This window comes from Rhagoletis zephyria, unplaced genomic scaffold (assembly GCF_001687245.7).
Source record: "Rhagoletis zephyria isolate East Lansing unplaced genomic scaffold, Rhagoletis_zephyria_1.1 Rzeph_scaffold_00699, whole genome shotgun sequence".
NCBI classification, from domain to species: Eukaryota; Metazoa; Arthropoda; class Insecta; order Diptera; family Tephritidae; genus Rhagoletis; species Rhagoletis zephyria.
The window spans coordinates 114,861-137,430 of NW_016157783.1; the positions used below are offsets into that span (position 1 = coordinate 114,861).

The 22,570-nt window shown below is 35.1% G+C and overlaps 1 protein-coding gene across 1 annotated transcript in view; it reads left to right on the forward strand.

The window, feature by feature from the left end:
• btsz (bitesize) overlaps positions 1-18,873 on the forward strand; it is a 70,281-nt gene extending 51,408 nt beyond the window's left edge. The window contains exons 11-16 of the mRNA XM_017613664.1: positions 10,274-10,461; positions 13,299-13,493; positions 13,569-13,823; positions 13,906-14,174; positions 14,313-14,521; positions 17,243-18,873. Of these exons, the coding sequence (XP_017469153.1) occupies positions 10,274-10,461; positions 13,299-13,493; positions 13,569-13,823; positions 13,906-14,174; positions 14,313-14,521; positions 17,243-17,391 (1,265 nt within the window). The 3' untranslated portion in view covers positions 17,392-18,873. The remainder of the gene's footprint in view (positions 1-10,273; positions 10,462-13,298; positions 13,494-13,568; positions 13,824-13,905; positions 14,175-14,312; positions 14,522-17,242) is intronic.
• The last annotated feature ends 3,697 nt before the right edge of the window (positions 18,874-22,570 follow it).

The window sequence follows — 22,570 nt, forward strand, 5'->3', positions numbered from 1 at the left end:
TATCAAGAAGCTTTCCTAGACGAGATTACGATAATTTCTAAATCTCATTCTTGCAGAACGACCACTAATTATATTTTAATTGGCGCTGTTGAGTTGTCAGAGCACTAAAACATACATATGTATGCATGTACATATGCATCTGTGTATTTAAAGATTTGTTGTAACATAAAAACATTTCATAAAAGAACATGGTTACATATGTATTTACTTTCACAACTCTTCGTCTAATTTTCTAACTGTTCCGAATTTTCCGCATTCACACTAAGCCTCACGAATTCTTTTATAGCAGTCTCTTAATTTCTTTGTCGTAGTGCTATGACCTCATATAAATTTATTTGACCCGAATTCCCTCAATAAACAACGCCTTCCAAATTGCCCGCACCTCGTTTACTGTTAAGCAGCAATGAAAAAAGTAACGCATTTATTACGTCCGAAAAGTAAAAAAGGCAAAGATACGCAATATAACGCGTTAAGTGGCGGCAATGGCAATGGTGGTGGGACGGGCGGCAAAACCGCTAGCGCTGCTGAACCAATACCCGCTATACACAATTACGGCCAAAGTAAAACAAAAGTTAAAGCAAAATCAACGACAACAAAACCAACAAAAGGGAAATTACATGGTACACGCAAGAAAATTCAGTGGGCGTCATCAAAAGAAGCGCCTGTTTCCAACGAAACCACATCGACAGATCGCGCGTCAGATTCATCGATAGCGGACAACAATAATTTCAATTATTCATCACTGAACCGCAAGCGCAGCAGTTATAGTAACAGCAGTTGTGGCAGTACACGCGATGTTGTTGCATCTGCCACAGGTACGACCTCAACGACGGCACAACCACAAAAACGTAGTTCTAGTTATCGCAGGAAACGTTGGTGGCGCCGCTTGTCGCGCTGTATCCCATGCGCTTGCGCACGTAGGAAGCAAACCTATCAGCCACACAGGCGCTACAAAGATTACTGGCAACAAACGGCAGAAAGTAAACCCAGGCGTAGGTGGTGTTCTTGTCTCAATAGTTGTCGCGGTTGCGGGCGGCGCGAAAGTGGCAGCAAGCGTTGGCGCTGGTGGTCTTGCTATTGTTGTTGTTGTGGCAGGCACAAAAGCAGTTACCAGTATGACTCCGAAGACGATGACGACATCGATGGCAAATTCGCGGCCTACATCTATGAAATGCAGCAAAGAGAAGCGAACGCCAATCCAGTTGCAATCACTGGAGCGCCATCTGTTGCGACAACACAATTGCAAAGTACGCCGGTAAAATTCGATACCGATACTAACCTAGACACTTCACTAACGCTAATAAATGAAGAAGCTTGCCAACACGATAATGTGGCAGTAGTGAGCGCGTGTGGTGCGCCAGTGCCCACTGCATTCCCCTATCGGCGGCGTAGCAGCAATGGCGGTACGGTGAAGCCAAAGCCGCGCGCTTGGACTTGGGATGACAGTTTGCGCTCTAATTCGGACCGTTTCCTTGAGACGCTCGAGGAAGACGAGTTGAATACACCGAGCGTTTGTAGTTTTGTGGCGCGAAGGCCACCACTCCCTACCACAACTAAGACGCGTATGCGACGAGGAGGTACATCCAACTGTATGCTCACGTGCTTCAAAACTCACTGCTTGGCTGCATGCTGCAGCTTGTACATAAAGTTATGCGCACTGAAAACTTATTTATGATGCACTCTTTATTTTAGTAGGTACTTACTTGCCTTGAAGCATGGCAAATTCAGCTAAGTACATGCATACATACATACATATTTGCATGCCTATCTCAGCTGACTTTAAAAATGGAAGACGTTATAAAGTTTAGTACAGAGTCAAAAATATTCTTAAAGTAAAGTGTGTTCCTTAAAATCAAATGTATGATTTTTTTCAGTCTCACCCACTTAACAGCTAATACTACGGTCACAGATATAATATATAAATTTTGGTCCCGATTGGAGACGGTTAAGGCGTGTTGCACAGGGGCCACAGCTTAGATTCCTCTATAGAGACTCAAAAAATTAATATACATTTTTTTCATCTAATACCCGAAGTCAAAGGTCAGATGTCTCTATGGAGACTCAAAAAATTAAAAATATTTTTTTCATTTAGTACCCAAAATCGATACTACTAAAGTCGTAGATATCACATATAACTTTTGGTCGCGATTGGAGTCGGTTAAGACGTCTTCATGGGGTAATCTGAACTTTGCCCCCCGTGCGACGCGCCTTAACCGACTCCAATCGTGACCAAGATGTATATGTGATATTTTCGGCTATAGTATTATCGACGTAGGGGTTGAGGCTTAGGAAACCTGATGTACAAATTTTCTTCCTACATTTAAGGGTCGCCTAATGTACTTACAAGCAATTCAATATAATATTGCGAGTAGCATCAAATGTACTCAGAGAGGGCTTTACCTACTTTTTGCCCCTTCGCACAGAATATCCAGATCCATATAGGCATCCTGTAATGGAATTAACGGTCTTTGCTGAATGGTGAGCGGCTATCTCGCCGATTTTTCCTGCACTGCTCGGAGCCTAATCCTCTGCACTGCCTAGACAAAGGGGTCAAGTTGTAATTAGGCAACTACGTCGACGGCGATGGTGAATAACCCTGAAATTGTAGGGGTTACTTTTATAGAAGCACAATTTAATGTTTAGCAAGCAGAATCTCGCCGAATTTTGAACCTTAACCCATCGCAGTCGAAGAGTTTTAGCTGCTGCGATAGACCCACGTAACTCTGGCAGAATTAAGGTCTGGACAATGGGCCTTATGCATAAAAAGTGAGCTAAAGCTCCTACTCAGTACAAATTCTTGAGCTCGAGCTCACACCATCAGTGCAAAAATTGGGCCTGAGCTTAAGTTCACTTTTTATTCTTGAGGTCCAATGTAACAGACTGACCCACTCAGCAGACAAGTTTTCTCTCTTTGTAATTAATTTAATAAATAGTAAGAAGTTAGTATTTTGGAGTGAGCTCGTGGTAAAACAAACATGTGTGTATGTATGTTGGCATCTTCCGTACACATATCTATAGCTGAATGGCATTTTTATACCTTTCATGAACATTAAATGATGATATAATTTTGGTCCGATGTTTGTAAGTACTTACCAGAAGAATAAGAGATAGTCCATATGCGTATGTGCATCTGTTTATATGCAAAATAGTCCCTCAGTTTTCGAGATATCCCACTGAAATTTGGTAAGCGCGTGTATTTTTATAATGTACTAGTAGGCCCGGGCAGACGTTGGTACTCCGTAAGTCGGTGTTCGGTAGTTTTTTCCCATGTATTTTGTTTGTGTAACACTATTTTATGTTATGAAATCTTGCTTATAAATGTTTACAAAGTTTCCTAACAAAAGACAAAGTCAAGGTTTTATCTTTTTACTTCATTTTCTTTATTATATTTTATAACCTAACCCTTTTGTTAAAAAAAAATAATTTGTCATGTGTATTTTTTCAAAATGTTTCAGAATCTCTTTTAGCAACAATTATGTTACACAAGTAGTCACAACGAAAAGGTGCTGAAAAGTAACAAGAAATTGAGCCTTTTGCTATCACAACATTCTAAAGTATCAAATAAGATGAACCTTTAGAAAAAATAATCCAAACAACAAAATTTATGAATCAAAATGTCTATGTTTCGTATAAGGGGTTAATAAAGAAACACTGAAAATCGGAATTTAATCGGTACAAATATGAAAAATCGGGACTCTTATACGTCCTGACTTTTAAGAAATGTTCATCGGGACAATTTTCTCAAAATCGGTACGAATGGTCACATATGGCTCCCATACAAATGATTGTTCAGATATGAAATTTTTTGTTATAACTCTTCCATTTGTACAGCTACGAACATAAAATTTCACACTATTTTCACTCATTATCGGGTCACAATAACCTATTGCCTTCATACAACCGTTAAACTCAGATATTGGGCTTTACTTTAAAACTCCTTCGTTTGGACGGTTGAAAGCAAGAAATCTGGTGAACTATTTTCTAAATAATCCTACATAGTCCACTGAGAAAATCGTCAATATCGGTGTTGTATAAGCTATACCTGCTATACAACTGATTGTTATACCCGAGTGCACTTGTGCACAAGGGTATATTAATTTTGTTCACATAACGGTTGTTTGTAACAGCCAAACCGAATCGAGATAGATATAGACAAATGTATACATAAATGCTCAGAATGAATAGAGAAATCGATTAAGCCATGTCTGTCTGTCCGTCCGTCTGTCCGTCCGTCCGTGTACACGATAACTCGAGCAAAAATTGAGATATCTCAACAAAATTTGGTATGCAGGTTTCCGTTGGTATTGAAAATGGGCGAAATCGGACTGTAACCACGCCCACTTCCCATATAACGGTAATTTCCAGAAATCCGAAAACTGCGATATTTTAGTAACTACTGAATATAATTCACTCAAAATTGATATTTACAATAATTTTCAGACGAAAAATAAGAATATTATAATTTTTTGGAAAATGGGCATAGCCACGCCCACTTATGGTTACATGTGTATATCTTGATAACCACTACACCAATTTCTTCCCAACTTGGCACAGTTGTTGGCCTTGATAAAGCATACTAAATGACCGAAAATTTTAAAGATCGGATAATAACCACGCCCACATCCCATATAACGGTAATTTTCGGAAATACAAAACTGCGATATTTTAGTAACTACCGACGATTATTCACTCAAAATTGATATTTACAACAATTTTTAGACGAAAAATAAGAATATTATAAATTTTTGGAAAATGGGCGTAGCCACGCCCACTTATGGTTACATGTGTATATCTTGGTAACCGCTGCACCAATTTCTTCCAAACTTAGCACGGTTGTTGGCCTGGGTACAGCATACTAAATGGCCGAAAATTTAAAAACACGGACAATAACCACGCCCACATCCCATATAACGGTAATTTAGAGAACAACCAAATCTTCGATAAATCAGTATATATTAAAGCTGACTTATTCAAAATTGATGCTCGCAACAATTCTTTACCAAGAAATACGTTTATGGTTAAATTTCGGCGNACGGACAATAACCACGCCCACATCCCATATAACGGTAATTTAGAGAACAACCAAATCTTCGATAAATCAGTATATATTAAAGCTGACTTATTCAAAATTGATGCTCGCAACAATTCTTTACCAAGAAATACGTTTATGGTTAAATTTCGGCGTGGGCGTGGCACCGCCCACTTATGACCACATATATGTATATCGGTAACCGTTCTATCAATTTGTACCAAACTCGGTATTTTTGTTGGCTTGCCACATAAAAGCAAAACGTTGAAAATTATTGAAATCGGACTAAAATTACGGCCGCTTTTCATATATCGGTAAATTTCATAAATGCTTGAAACTGCAATATTTCGAAATTTACGGACGCTAATTTACTCAAAATTGATACACCCCGGCTTACCATCTAGCAGTAGGTTTCGGAAAGGTGAAAAAAACATATACATACTTAATACCTGCGCCGGGTATTTAATGTTCGGCTCCGCCCGAACTTAGACTTTCTTACTTGTTCAGATATAAATTTTTGCGATATAACTCCTTTATATAGACAGCTAAAACCACTACGTTGTGATACCGGTTTGCATACTCCATGATTCTTTATAGCTCCTCTATATATGTATGCAGTGAACATAAAAATTTTATTTAGCACTCATTTAATTATTTTCAAATGCAGTAATCGGTTAAAGTGAAATTTTCTGATGTTCATGAAAAGTTTGAAGCAAAATAGATTACCAATTTACAATAAAAAATAACTAAAATAAAATGATCGCTTATACCATTCTTATCGATTAAAACTGATTGTTAAGAAAATTGCCATTTTCTTTCTGTTTCATAACTCTTAATCGATTTTAAATACGCTGAACTGTGCCTCCTCTATAAAGGAGCATTTTATTTGCATAAAAACAACACACTAATCACTCGTAATTGCGTATTTATCTATAAGTTGTTTCATTACTTGACCGTTAGTATGAGTATCATACATACGTACACTTGGTACATACACTTATGTAGATACTCATGTACATAGTAGTATGCACACATGTATGTGCATACTAGGAATGTTGATCCCTTGATCCCGGCCTTTTTAAGGTTTCGAAAATCCCGGGATTATTGGCAAGTAATACCGCCGTTTTCGGGATTTGTAATTTGCACTGATGGCAATAATAGAAACTCCTTTTCTCGACCAGTATTGGCTATATTTCTTTTTTAATTTAATAATTAATATTTTTTTATAAATGCCTAGCTCGTTATACATACATATAACACCGCGCGATAGTAACTTTTAAACACTAATATCAATATATTCGCGAAACCATGAGCCAAATATAGTAAAAAAGCGTTTTTAGTTTTTCACTCCCACGTCAGTAATTTAAAAATGATTTCGAAAATACAAAGAAATGTGCTTAGAGAAGAAGTATGGGTATAAAATTAATGACGAAATCCTGTAGAATTTAAACAGATTCAAGTTTCTGGTACAGAATGGCTGGTAAATATTGTAAATGTCATTTTAAAATTTTACNGGTATAAAATTAATGACGAAATCCTGTAGAATTTAAACAGATTCAAGTTTGTGGTACAGAATGGCTGGTAAATATTGTAAATGTCATTTTAAAATTTTACCCTCGAAATCTCGCAATATTTGTTTTTGAAAAAATTATATGTTAAGGGCTTATATAAACTCGATAATATCCTCGAGTTTCGTTCTTCTAACCTTCTCAACTTAAAAATTACCTATTCGTCCTTGTGAAACAGAAAAATTAAAATTTTTTAAATTCTAAAGAAATTTCCTATTGCATTTTTTACCCATATCTCTATTTTACATTGCATTGAATTTTTTTTTTTTAATTTTTGGAAATAATCATATCCTTGAAATTACAAAGTCCTACAAAATAAATCCTGTGATCAGAGAGAAAAAATAAAAATGCCACTTTAAATAAAAAAGTAGGTTTCAAACCCATTTATTTATTATTTATTTCATGGTAGGAGAGCTTCTCAAACAATATAGAAGCAATTTTTCGATTCAAGTTGTTGAAAAGTAATGAATATCTAGATCCCAGGACTAATCCCGGGATCCCGGGATCGTGACAACGCCATCCCGAAAATCTTGGGATCGGAAAAACCCGAAAAAATTAACATCCCTAGTGCATACATAACAGTGATGTACATAATAACTCCATTTTTAATCGATGCGCAAGCTGTTGTACTTAAACTAAAAGTATGCAATTTTACGGCCCTGTAATTAACCACTTGAAACAACATATTTTCACTATTACAAAAGGATTAAAAAATACACATTTCGGCCCGCACTAATGTATGTATATGTAAGCATGCAGATGTAATGTCAGGTTTAATAAAAAATATGAACACGAATAATATAAATAGTTTTTTTTTTAATACATACGCTTACCTTGGCCTGCAGTTATTATGTATGCACACATGCTTATACTACATGCATTAAAAGATAGAAATAAAAATTAGATAAACCTAATTGTCTATGTAATTTTATTTTGAAGAGTTTTTATAGCTGTTTTTTTCATACACTTTATCGCCCTTATCAAAAAGTAAATATCTGATATTAAAAATATATGACTAGTTATTATTTTTTCATGTCGATGACGATAATGAATGCTAATAAAATACACAGATTTACATATATATGTACATATACATAAGTATAACAATAGGAGAAGATGATAGAACAAATTTTACCAATATATGCTTTTATTTTAGTAAAATATTTGGGATTTTCGCACATTGTATGGCGTCAAAATGTGAAGATACAAGTGAATATTACTGCATATATGAGTTTTAAAAATCAATCAAGTCGGTTCAAATCCCGTTGAACTCAAGAAGAAGTTTGATAAGAAGTAGTGACGATTTCCGGAATAGCAACTGTAATTTCTAAACACATCCTGCTCTAAAAAAAATCTTGGTTTTGAAGAAAACTTTAACTAGAACTTCTGACAGTATTAATAAAGAAAAGAAAGAAGTGCATAAAAAGACTTTTTTAAGCTTAAATTATTCTACAGATTTTTTGTTTTCGAATCGGGATGCAGATTTTTGAAATGAAATCAGTAAACAGTAAACAGTAAACAGTACTGCACCGNCGAATCGGGATGCAGATTTTTGAAATGAAATCAGTAAACAGTAAACAGTACTGCACCTTTGTACTGCATTTGTTTTAAATGTACATCTTCTACGAATAAATTGGAGCAGGTGGTTTAAAGTTAAAGAGAGTTAAGATCTTTGTCTCTCAACATATCGCTAAAGTCTCATACCAAAACATCACCATACCAAATGATTGCAAGGGCGGGTCAGAACCACAAAAAGTGTTCCGTTTTTTCATCCTCTTCAAGGCAGAAAAGGCAAGCGGGGTTGTCATGTATGCCGATCACCATCAAGTGTTTGGGCCACGAAAGGTAAGCAATCAATGACTCCACAAGTTATTCGAAGTCCCATCTGCTCAATGAAAACAAATATGTAGTAATTATGCAGCTAGAACTGCTGTGATTTGATTATCGAAGGTGAGAGTTCTATAACTGGGTTCAGATCAAGAAATATCATTATCAATCCGTCAGCTTTGTTGTTTTTCAGCTGCGATATTGCTTTTCATACCTTGCCCTGATTCCGGCGCTGGGGAATCGATTCCGTCGTTGTCCACCGGAGGCTTTGGTTCATTTTCTCCATTACTTTTAGTGTGCCACCATTCAATAAGGTTGAGATGCGTTCACTCTATAATTTAAGTGTGTTCTGGACATCACTCACTAGGTCGTGTTGGTTGTTCTTACAAAAATTCGTAATGGTATTGAAACTTTCCGTAGGGGCCTAATACAATTTTTGCTATCTGTCAGCATTTTAGGCTCCTCGGACACACTTATTTAGACGCCTCTCCTATTATCACTGAAACTACTTACGTCTCACTTCTTTTTTCACCACCCTGTATCGTTCCCACTTACATACGTAGCTTGCGATGCAGCCGTTTCGGAAGTAGTTGAATGAAGAAAAATAAATAAAATTTATTCTTCATGTTGAGTTAATTGAATGATGAATACAAATTTATTGGTTATTTAAAGTCTCTCGATGATGAATGAAAATTTATTCGTTATTCGAAATTACTTGAATGAAGAGTAAAAATGTATAGTTCATTTCCACCAAGCCTTAATTGCAGTTTATGCCTATTGCAAAAATGAGATTACAACTCGAAGAGGGTAATCGCTCACATTAAGTACAAGCAATCGAAAACAAAAAGTACAAAATAAACTTTGGTGATCATCCCATGTTAACGTTCTTGGAACTTACCTGAGCTCTTAACGGCAGTTTAGCCCTGGTGGAAATGGGATATTATCCTTCATTGAAAATTACTTGAATGATGAGTAAACATTTAATCGATATTTGAAATTTCTAAATGATGAATTGAAATAATTATGAATAATAGAACAATTTTGAATAAAATTTTATTTTTATTTGAACAATAATACATTCAGAAATGGCCATCCCTGCATGGTACACATAAAAATTTCTTGAAGTTTTTTATTACATATATCGAATGGTTGTATGCCAATCTATGTATGTACATATGTATTATCCATAAGCCTAGAATAACAACTTTTGGGTTTTGAAGCGTGTAGTTATGTAAATATATACCTCATATCTGTTATTAGATATGAAGTATTATGCAATTACACCTTTTCTTCCTAATGCAAAAAAAAGTTCCACTGCACACAGTACGACTGTCTGTAATCGCGCTATGCGAAAGCGTGTCTGATGTCGCATTCACTTCCACTTAATTACTTAACAATTTGTTGGGGTTCAAATGGAGTTTGTAGTATTATTGTATTGTTATTTCTAAAATGAAACGATAAGTTAACTTTGTGCAAACTAAAAGCACGAAACGAATATGCTGTGTTCATAGCAACTAGCTAATTATAGCAACAAAGCGAATGCTGCAATATACCAGAAAACCGGCTGCTAAGCACGTTTTTTTTTAGTAAAAAAATGTTTTTCTCTTGCACAACCATTTGCGATTGGAGCGCAAGTATGGACGCAGCATGGGAGTGCCAACAATTGCTGTTATTTATTATGTGCGTTGGCAACATGTTTCCCCACACTTCAGCCTAATGCTAGCCATTTTCTAGGCAATCACAATTTTTTTTTTCAAGCTGAACTATGCTTATATTGACATTTACAACTAATTAAGATGCTTACTAATAAAATATTGTATTTTCTTCTTTTTTTTTTGTTTACTTGCAGAGGAAGCTAAAGCTGCTGCTGAGGAGGTGAGCCAATCGCCAGTCATCGGCAAGCGCAATGATCCTGCTGCGAGTCCGATTCAGTCACGTGGCAGTGCCACCAGCGAAACATGGCCAACTCAATCGGATGATGATATTGATCGTTTAGTGGCGATGCACCAGAATCGTGATAGCCTCAGTTCGTTGGGGGTAAGTTGATAAAATTAAATTTTATATTAGAAATATAACATCCAAATTCATAAAAAATAAAGAAGACTTCAACTGTGCATATGTACACTCGCCATATGACTTTTTAAATGCATGTCTATGCGAAGAGGATGAGGAATGATTAAAAACCTTTATATGTAAATCACGTTTTTGTCACAATTTGGTTTAAAAAGCTCCCGCTATTGATAATAATAGGCCTTGAGAAATTACTACCAGAGAGAGTTGTTAACATGTGTGGGTCTAAATCAGTGACAACCAAAAAACATTTATACTCAGTACGCGTCCATATACATATCTGTGGTCATAAGCAATAACCGCCTAAGTCGACTTAAGAAAGAATTGAGTTATATATGATATCGTATTCTGCAACTACCATTCCATGTGTATGTGAAATCCCCATCTCGTCAGCTAGGCTATTTAAAAAGTTATAGGCGAACATATTTTGGTTTCCGCATAAGGTAAACATTACAATCCAAATGTTTAAAACGTTTTTTTCTCGAATTCAGGTTTTTCTACTTAGGCGGTTATTGCTTATGAACAAAGAAAAGAAATATGTTTCGATCGTGATGACTGGTCTATCCCGCAGAAGAACCTTTGAACAGACATTATTTTGAACCACACAGTGTAAAGTCTTTATTTGGTTATCACTGGTCAAAATAACTCCAGCGAAAAAAACTTTTTTAAGCTCTCTGTAGCTTTTATATATGGAGCGCTCAGATTAAAAGCTATCTCTAGTGATCACTAGTCTAAATAAAATGCAATGAAAGCCCAAAAAATGCAATACCCGCGAGATACCTTTTGCTTTAAACCGTGACACTCAGAGAGAGCTTTTACTCTTTGTATGACCTTAGAAAACGGCGATAGGCCTGTTACTGGGTTTAAATCAGCGACGGGCAGAGAGAGCTTTTACTCTGCACGCATCTATACAAAATACATAGAAAGCTTAAAAGTGCTTTGCCCGCGGGCAAGGCGGTGCTCATCTACGTTTTAAATCAACGATGACCAAAAGAGAAAGCTTTTTAAAGACTTCGATAGAATTTATATAAACCCACATAAAGCATAAGCTCTCACTGATCATCACCGCTGTATGCAAGTTTTATCGAAAGGGGAAAAATTGGAGAAATTCCTCATACCAAAAAACTCCCTAAAGCATGTTTACGGTTCTTTACGGCACTACAGCAAATCGCTAAGAAACCTATTTTCGAAATTTGACAAACTCAAATAGTGTTTAGAAACATGGTTTCTTAGACAAATTCTCTAGAATTTATTAGAATTGATTTCCCAAAATTTTCATTTTTACACATTCATGTTTCTGGCATACAGGCGACGATATGTACATATATGAATGTAAATATGTATTAGAGGGCTGCATGAACTCATTCAAAGTTCTAGTCAAACAGAGTAGAGTAGATTTGAATATTTTACTTCACATACAAAACACTCAGCGTTTGGAAATTTTGTAAGTTGTGAATATACATCCCGCTTTAAATTTTCCACCTTCAAATGGAAGAATGTGAATGAATGAATGAAAAACATTCAAAATTATTCAAACTCATTTCGGTTAAAGTTTTTTTCTACAAACAAATTTGTTCATATTGTAATAGGTGTGCAGCAATACATACCCTGCAAACCAAAGTTCCCGAAATCCTAACGAAATCTTTAGGATTATCTCATTTCAGTAACGATTTTTTTACGAATTCTCAAAGAAAATTATTTGAAGTAGTTGTCACGAACTCGTAAAGAAATTTACGCAGCATTATTTTCATTGCTTTACCGATTTTCTTCCGAAATTTCGCAAAAGAACCGAAATGTGCATAGTTTATTCCATTTTAGAAAATTCGGCAATAAATCGGATGAGATCTTTACGAATTCCTTAAAATTTCTCTACAATTCAGAATACTCTGAACAAATGGTTTGCAATGTTTGTACATATGTACATACAAAAAATATTTTTGGATGTTCATACAAAAAATTGTTCGCCTATAAAATTTATTCCAATTCAATTAATTTTCCCTTTTTTTGAATATTGTAATGTCGCCACATATCTCAGAACAGTATTTACTCAAATTCAAAAAAATTTTAAGTCAAAATCATTCATTCGTTTTGTATACAAATAATTCACTAACCGTTTTGAATGAAATCATGCAGCCCTCTAGTATGTTTGTAATTTGGTTATACCGAAATAGAACTATGATTTATTTTCGGTGCCTATAAAAGACAATGGGCATATAAGGTTCAATGCATTTTATTTCTAGTCACATTTTCTACATCCATTTTCCACTCTTACCCATGTAACCCTTTGGAATGTCAATATTGCGCATTGATTATTTACTAATAGACGATTAATAAGTCTTCAGCAAGTAAGCGCATAATAAACAAAACTATTTATTGCTAAAATAGCAAACATTCACAATCGCTGATGCATTGCTGTAGCGAAAGAGGAAGTGAGCACAAAATCATGAATTACAGATGCAACTGCACATTCGCATGCTATGTTTTAATATACATACATACATACAAACATACAAACCTACATACATACATATGTACATATATATACTTATTTACATACATACTCAAGAACAAGGAACAAAGAACTACTCTTTGTAAATCTTTGTTATGCATTTAGTAAAACTTTTAATGTTTTTTAGTGAGCAGAAAACAGCTGCTTACTGTATAGTTTGGAAAATTTTCTTAAAGCGCGAACTAAAATTGTCTCGAAATTCTTTTAAAACAACTCCTAAGAAATAATTTACTTAAACCACATTTTTATTAAAGAAAAATAAACAACAACTGCTTTATTCCTTTACTCATTTTAGCTGCGCTCGGATTCTATGGCCAGCGTTTACTCCGGTGCCGGTGAAGGACGCTATGGCACCGTGGTGGTGAAAGGTCAGGTCGAATTCGGTATACAGTATAACTATAAGCTCGGCGCTCTGGAGATACACGTGGTGCGCTGCAAGGATCTCGCAGCGGTCGATGTGAAACGTAATCGCAGCGATCCCTATGTCAAGGTGAGTACCGCTCGAAAACAAAATTTAGGTGAATTTGCTCACCACTCATACAAACTTCCTTCTGTGTCAACACAGGTATACCTGCTGCCCGACAAATCCAAAGCTGGCAAACGTAAAACCAAAGTCAAGAAGCATACACTTAATCCAATCTTCGATGAGATACTGCGTTTCCACATGGCCATCTCGAGTTTAGAATCGCGCACACTATGGCTCACCGTTTGGCATTCGGATATGTTTGGCCGCAATGATTTCTTGGGTGAAGTCAGCGTCAGTTTGCAAGGCAAGGTGTTCGACAATCCGCAATCGCAATGGTATTTGCTGCAGGAGCGTGTAAGCAGCATGATCATATATATATATTTTAGTTGTGCGTAAGTAATTTATGTGATGACATTTCATTTTTGTTGCATTGCAGAGTGAACCCTTCGATGAGGTGGCCACCTATCGGGGTGACATTGTCGTTGGTCTGAAGTATGTACCACCGGAGAATGTACGGCCGGGTTTTATGCGTAGCGCATCCACCAGCAGTGGCGGTTCAAATTTGCGCAAATTTGGTAGCATCAAATCGGTAGCTTCACGTACCGATCGCTCAGCGAAAGGCGGTCAACTACATGTGCTTGTCAAAGAGGCGAAACACCTGAGTCCGATCAAAGTGAATGGCACCTGTGATGCGTTCTGTAAAAGGTATGGTTCTATCTAAGGACATATTTTGGAAAAAAGTTGGTTTTTCGTCCGAATAACCCTGACATGCTTACTTACATAAACGACTAACATTACCGATATCTGATAGAATTTAATAAAGGTTGCTTTTCTTCCATACAGTTACTTGCTGCCAGATCGTACACGTAGCTCCAAACAAAAGACGCCAGTTGTGAAACGTTCATTACATCCCACTTGGAATTACACTTTCATCTATGAGGACGTATCGCTGGACGATTTGTCCGAACGTGCATTGGAATTAACAGTATGGGATCACGATCGTTTAGCGAGTAATGAATTCCTTGGCGGCGTACGCTTTTCGCTAGGTACAGGTAAGCATATTTAAATTATATAAATAACTACAAACTTACAAATCAAACATGATTTTATCGAATTAGCAAACAACTTTCAAAAGTCATACTAGTCACCAAGAAGTTGTTGTTTTGCCTCTAACAGCGTGAAGACACACCTACATATGTATATTGCTCAGTAGGTTATTCGACATTGTCTATAAATTTATAATTTGATCGATTTTGGCGAAATTAGCGCCTTCATATTTTGAACATAAGAATAAGATCGCCCTATCTCAGATGCCGATGCTCATCGTTCCATAGTTCGCAGTACTCGCAGTCGCCAGGGCGTAAAGGCCCGTAAATCTTCCGGAAAATCTTTCTCTCGAATTCCTCAAGAGCCGCCTCATCGGTTGTTGTCATGGTTCATGCTTCTGCGCCATATACCAGCACGGGCATGATGAGTGATTTATAGAGAGTGGTTTTCGTACGTCGAGAGAGGGCATTACTCCCGAATTGCCTACTCAGTCCAAAGTAGCACTTGTTGGGAAGAGCTGCTGATACATTGAATTTGTATTGAGATATGGCGATCATCCACTCAGCCGTCGATATGCAGTTGTAGGTCTTTTTAATTATTATACAATTTATTTTTGTCTTTAAAAATATCATAAAACTACTTCCTTATCTTTGCTTGGTAATCCAAAATTGGGGGTTATTGGTTAAAGATCGTGAATCTTGACCAGACAAGTTGGGAGAGAGGAATCTTCCAGCAGGTCCATCAAGCAAGCAATGATGATGAGGACCTTTGCTACACCACTTATTTAATTAAGCAAGACCTGACTCACAGAAAAGTTTTAAACGTCGAAACGAAAGTCAACCGATATTAATTGTTGTTCAAAATTGCTGTCTGGTGAACTTGTATGTGTTGTATGAATGAGTTGAAAAATGGCATCTATTCAAGATCTCCAATCCAATTGTATAATCGTTTCTTTTTATTGCTAATGCTTCCGACATACCTTGTCAATTTTAGATTGGAGTTGCTTCGGAAACTTCTCTGCCTAATCAAATAACCGCTATCGCTGGAGTTATAAAACGGTAATTGACAGACAGAACTCAGTAAGCTGAGATACCACAAGGAATCGTGCCTGCGAAGTAGATGCACTGGAACCCTTTCATTATTTTCTTGGCACTTTAGCAGCTACATATATAAATTTCTTATACCCGGATGGACTTGTGTAAATGTTCAGAATCTATGTAATGTCTGAATTTACATTTTGGTTGATGATTTTCCGCGAGGGTCTCGACCTTGTGCGGTCTTCAGTATCATTTTTCAATCTGAATAGTCTCGTGTTGGTCAATCAATATTTATAGTCGCGTTAATGCTCTTTGTTTTGTGAGATACGTGGCCCAGCGGATTCCATTTTTTAGTCCAACCGGTGGTTATTATTGTACAGTATGCATTCTTAGGTAGGTAGAAATCAGCTCCTAACATCTCCTTGATTACTACGGCCTGGTTCCTTTACTTATTGCACTTGTAGGGCGTCTTTCCTGTTTTACGTATGTTGGAAATAGCAAAAATATGGTTCCTTATAATCTAAACGCAATGTGTGTGAAAGAGGAACAATTTTTGTTGAATATCTTAGGCTCGCTCAAGACCATCAAAGTTCAATGTGCTCAAAAAATAAAAATTAATACATACATTAATTAATACATTTTTTCAATAAAATTGCAAGTATCTTTGAAAGTATTAGTCCTACATAATTTGGTATATGGACCTTTTTTGTGGAGAATTGAAGTAAGCTAAGAAATAATTTTTTTAGCACTTGAACTTTGATAGACCTAAGATATTGACCAAAAATTTTCCTCTTTCACATAGATTGTGTTTAGAGCATATTGAATCATATTTTTGCTATTACTAATCAAAATTCTAAAAAAGCGGATTTTCGGCCCACGCTACTGTGTATTAATTATGTAACTACACTGACATTCGGAAGTCCACTTATATATACCTTGATGGTCTAGTTGGAACTCAGCAGTGCCTGCATTCCATTTTCCTTTCTTCAACTTTGCCTGCAAAATGCGACCAGATTGGGCTTCAGTGTGGCATCTGAAAGCGAAAGTCTTCTGTTAAACAAAAAAATCCCAAAAACTCAACTCAAATTTTTACTTTTTTACACAAATTGCACTAAAGTATGTAAAACACTGAGAATTCAATGAAATAAAATGTATTTTTAGCGTGAATTCCGATCAGTTGTTTCTTTATGCCCTTACAACGAAAAACGAGATTTCATATGTATTAAAATTACATTTCCTTTTTTATTGGAGTGTTGACGCACAAAAGTTTAGTTCACCAATAATGAACGAACTAATGAACTGGTTCAATTAAAGAGCTAGCTCATTCGCTCTTTAGTTCAAAAGCTCCACTAGCCTAGTTCCAAATATTATGTATTATCGTGTCTTTGATTATAGGCTTCCTATATACATACATATATTTTATATTTTTGCGTTGACCGATGTGATAGTCCAGAATTTGTTCTTCCTTGTGTCCTGAAGAGGACATATATGTCATCGCCACATCTCGCATAAAACCTTACGCATAGGTTGGTTGTCAGCTCCATCATATATTTGTCTTCCAATTACATAGATGTCCGAGTTAGTTTTTTTGATCCTTTGAATTATAAAAATCTTTTGTATTATTAAATAAAACCATATATGTATGCATGTACTAACAAAACCCAATTTTCTTCGAAATAATTTTTTCAGGCAAAAGCTATGGTCGTCCTGCCGAATGGATGGATGCAACTGGAAAAGAGCTCTCCTTGTGGCAGAACATGATTGATCGCCCCAATTTCTGGGTCGAAGGCAGTTTAATTTTAAGATCAACTTTAGATGGTATACGTGCAATACCATAAATTAACTATATAGAAGTACACACATATACACATATGTACATACCGACATATGTACAAACGAGTATGCATGTAAATGATCTTTTGTACAATTTATAGCTGCGCGATTATAGCAAACTAGAAAAGGAAATACACATCTATGCAATGTAGCTTAAAGTTATGCGAGCATTAAATTTGTTTACATAAACTACAGATTTGTATGGAACTTGCAGTTCATAATGAATTTAATTGCTTAGTTTTTACTAACTATATTCGTTTGCAACTGAAAAAGCATTATAGCATTTAGAGAGAATAAAAGAAAATAAAATATGAAAGATATCTATACACTCGTTTGAGTTAAAAAAAAAATGTAAAAAACAATTACGCAAACTGCAACACTGCAGCAATTGAGAATTGGCATACATAAATTTATATGTATGTATAAACAAATGTAGAAATTTAGCAAAAAGAAAAAAGAAAAGTTATAAAAAACTAGAAACAAATTGTAAGAATATTGAAAAGTAAAAAATAAAGACATTCATACAAACAAGTTTGAAAACGAATGAGAAACTAACGGATTTTGGGAACGATTTTGAATACTCGAATAAAGTAAAAAAAAATATTGATTTTAAACTAAACTATGTTGTAGGTATACATATTTTTATTAGCGTTGGAAATTAGGAAAAGTGATGTAGCAACAGAGGTGAAACAATTATTATTTTTTAATCATTGATAGATGCTTAAAGCATGCAATTATATGTGCATATCACAGTAGCTTAAAGTGAAAAGTCCACTTCTTTGAAAACTCATATTTTGACAAAAGAGGCAAAAGAAAGTAAAAATGCATTGTTTTCAAACACGATTTATTTCTTCACTTTGACATTCAATGAATTACAAATTTGCTTGGTCCAGAAGAGGAAGGCACAGAAAATTCCATAAGGCCAATATAGTGCGAAGTCTTTAACATCAAGTCCTTTTGATTCGAATGCCATTTTTCTTCGCTTTAAATATGCCAAATCCTGTATTTAATGGTTTGCAAAACACTTGAAGAAAATTGCTTTAAAAAGTTCTTCCCCTCTCCTCTAAAATATGAAAAAAATTTAACGAGCAACTTTTCACTCTAGGCTAGCGATTTGTATTTTTTGTATTGAATTAATTTGGAATTAGCTAATGAAAGCCCAAAATCTAGGGATCACTTCATGAAGCATGGAATAGAAGCTCACATGCAAATACAGTAAATGCACAAACAAGAAAGTAAAACAAAATAGCTGCAATATCGACGTGAAATCGAGAATGATTTAAAATAAAGTAACACTTATTTCCGTTTTATAACATTTATCAAGAAAAAAAAACCGTAATTGGAATATATTATATCGCAACGTATTAACCAAGCGGAACCATTGTAAACAAGAAATGCATATATGCACATGCATATAGTACTTACGAGTACATGCTTTTGTTTATATAGTACATACATTGCATTAGGCAACCTAATTTTGCTCATATCAAAAATAAATAAAATAAAATCCTATCAAATTCCAAATTTTTCTGAAAGCACTTAAGAGCGCAAATTTTTTTTTAACTCGGTAAGTGCATACAAAGTTATACATACATATGTACGTGATAATGGCATAAATACGTTGGCGGCTTTGAAATGCACCACATTGTGTGACTGCATATTTCGAGCTACATATATACATAAATACATACATAAACATAATTAATTCATTTATCGCACAATAATCAATTAAAATTATGCCTGCATTCTCTTTTGTGTTTTGCGCATAATATGTACATAAATGGATTGTATTATGTTATAAGAAACAATATAAACGAAAGGCGTTACATCACTTTAACAGATTGATAATGGCCTGCAGCGTGGCAGAGAGAACGAGATAACGAATAAAAGCGAAAGTTGAATGAATACATACATATTTATACTAATTAATTAATTAATTGATAGCATTAAATACGATATTGAATAATACTTATGCGATTTATGCATATAGTACATATACATAAACATATGTATGTATGTGCACTACATATACTATTCATACATACATACCACATATTTACTTTTATGAGAGAGAAATAAATAATCTTATACATAGTCTACACTTCAAAAATGATATACATACAAATATATGTATAAATACATAACTACAATAAAACTATGCGATAAACTAAAATTTTTGGTTTGTTATTTTATTTTCAACTGCGTTTTATTATTTTTTTTTATTAATTTTAAGTCAATTTCGTTTATATCCCAAAGAGTTCTATCCGGATTTTTTTTTAATATCCGCGTAATAGAGTAAACGGATATCCGTATAAGAAAAACTGACAATTTTTACGCAAATATCCGGATTATATCGAATGCGAATATGTGGATAGACCCAGCCCTAGTGTACTCCCATAGATTGTAAAACGCATTTGAAACTTTTAAAGTCTCGAACACTTCATGGAGCTTTCCAATTCGTCGCGTTTAAAACAGAGATGTAAAACTAAATCCTGAAATTGAACTTAATTCCAGGAAACAATTTTACCTAAAAGCTGACGCATGTACCAAAAAATAGTGTATGTACACTTCATTACACATTTCACATTGGATCAAATCTGTTAAACATTACGAAAATACGACGAGAATCTTCCATGCCTCATTTTTTGATTCACTAATAGAGTTGCAAAACTATCGATAGTCACAATATTCGATATCTTCGATAGTTTAGGGAAAACTATCGATAGAATCGTTTAGAGCTAAAAAAAAAACTATCGATAGGCAAATAAAAATAAACTATCTATAATATTGTATAAATTTACTAGATACATACATATGCTTTAGGTTTTTAAATCTGTTGTATAAGAGACATTCTTTTCGGATTTCGTTAAAAAAATGATGTCATGTCTCCGCCACGCTTCAAATTTTTTATGCAGCGGCCACTTCTAGAAGATTCTTTGATTAAAAAAGCTGCGGTACAAATGCTGTCAACGAAGGGATATTCTGCCCAAATCCGAAATAAAATTTAGGTTTTGTTAAGTCTAGTCGTAAAATTGCCACGCCCCTTTCTAGAGGTTTTTCGACTTAAATAAATATTTTTACTGGATAGTTACTCTATCGGAATCCAGAACAAAGTTTAAAAATTTGCGAAAAACTTTTTCTTTCCCCATATAGTATGAACATAAAATACATGGAAAACTTTGAGCGCTTTGAGCGACCTCTAAATATTTTTTTGTTTCAAAATAACAAAAAAACAGGGATTATAATTTTTTCGATATAAAACAATGATAAGGGGTGAGGGTATTAACATTCCGACTTTACTTTTTTTTTTACCACCCTAATGTGCATACATAAGGGGTGAGGGTATTAACATTCCGACTTTACTTTTTTTTTTTTTTTACCACCCTAATGTACATACATATTTGATAAATTTTTAGCATTTCTTACAGGAGCCAATTTCCCTCAACAAATTGTTGGAATGGAACTTTCTAGATAATAGGCATCGGTAGTGATGTGAAATTGCAAACTGTCGTTACTATCGATAGTGCCATCGAAAGTTTTGCAGCTCTATTCTATAATACTAATAATCTGTTCAAACTGGAAGAACTTTTCGATGCCAAACAAAGTTTTGGGCAAGGCGAATCATTATATTCTCTCAAACCCTGTTCACATGCAGCAACAACTTTCCATCACTCACTAGGAGCTCCTTTGACTATGCTTCTGACACAATAATTGCGGTATGTTTTTGGTCTGAAACAAACACAAAGAAAAATCTCTTACTAACACAACTATATACCATACATGTACACAAGTCCTTAACCGGGTTCAGACGGTCTGAAAAGTCTGTTGTATTTTTGCGAGCTTGTCTGCTCAGACCATCTAAAAAGGCAAGTGTGCAGGCTCATTGGTTCCATTTGGAAATATTTTTATTTCACATTTAAGTCAATTACATTTGAAACTTTGGAACCTTAACTCAACCTTAAGAAAAAAGAGGGCACTGTTGACAGCATTACTTCGAAACTATAAATGACTTTTTTACTTAGGAGCCAGTATACTGTCTTTCAGAGATCGAACGAAGCAGAATTCTTGCTAGTAGTTGCTTAGTTAGGCTTGGCAATGCGTTCTGAACGAACAGAAATCAACCTTAAAAAATCTCTGATTATTCTTGTCGGCTCATATGACTTAGTAACGTAGGCGATGCCTGATTTAGAAGAGATGTGTTCAAATTCATTCGAGCAGACAAATATTTATGTACAAAGTTCGTGGCCACTGGGTTTATTCTTTCCAGGCTCCGATGGATGCCTCGCCACTAGGTTGGTATAACTACAAGGAGGAAAAAATTCCGGGAAAATTTATTCGGCTAAGATGAAAATGTACGGAAAATGCTATATATATGCACCGAAAGTACTTTCAAATTATAGAAGGGCTGAAAAAAGTAAAATTGTAACTATTTTTGCTTTCATTGCTTTAAAGGAGTCGCCTAGATATTTTTTAATTGTTCTTATATATTTAAGTAGTTTACACGAAAACTAATATGAAGAAGAGCCTGAATATTTTTATTTATTCCAGGGGTTCTTAACTGCTGTTTTAGTCGCGTCTCCAAATATTTATTGATTTCAAAATAAAAAAAATGCGGGTATAATTTTTTTTCGATATAGAACAATCCTAGCGAGTGAGAGCATTACAATTCCGACTTTACTGTTTTTGGACCACCCTAGTGCGCAACCAGGGTTAGATGCTAGTTTTCAACTAGGTTGCGTAAGGTAGACTTTTTCTTCTAGTGCGGTTTAGAAATAAAAGAGGCTGATGCTTTGTATTGTGATGTTTTGGAATGCAGTCTATATTTAAAATTATTCCAACACCCTGAGATTCTCAATACCTCGAAATTTTCTACCCTATTATTTAATTAAATTTTATTTTGTTTTATTTCATAAATGACATAAATTAAATAAATTAAAAAAAAAAAAACGTTATTCATTATCCCTACTTCAGTACTTGGTAATCTAAAGCTAAATGACTAAAAACCACTAATCAGCCATAGGTTTTCTGGGAAGTTTATGTTGCTGATTTGTCATTTTCCATGCTGCTCCCTTTTCAAGAGCTTCGAAGATTTTTGAACCTCAGTTCATCTTATTTAATTTCTCTAGGCCCCCCGACAGGCAAATTATACCGATTTTGAAGTTAAACTTCGAAGTTTCATTCGAC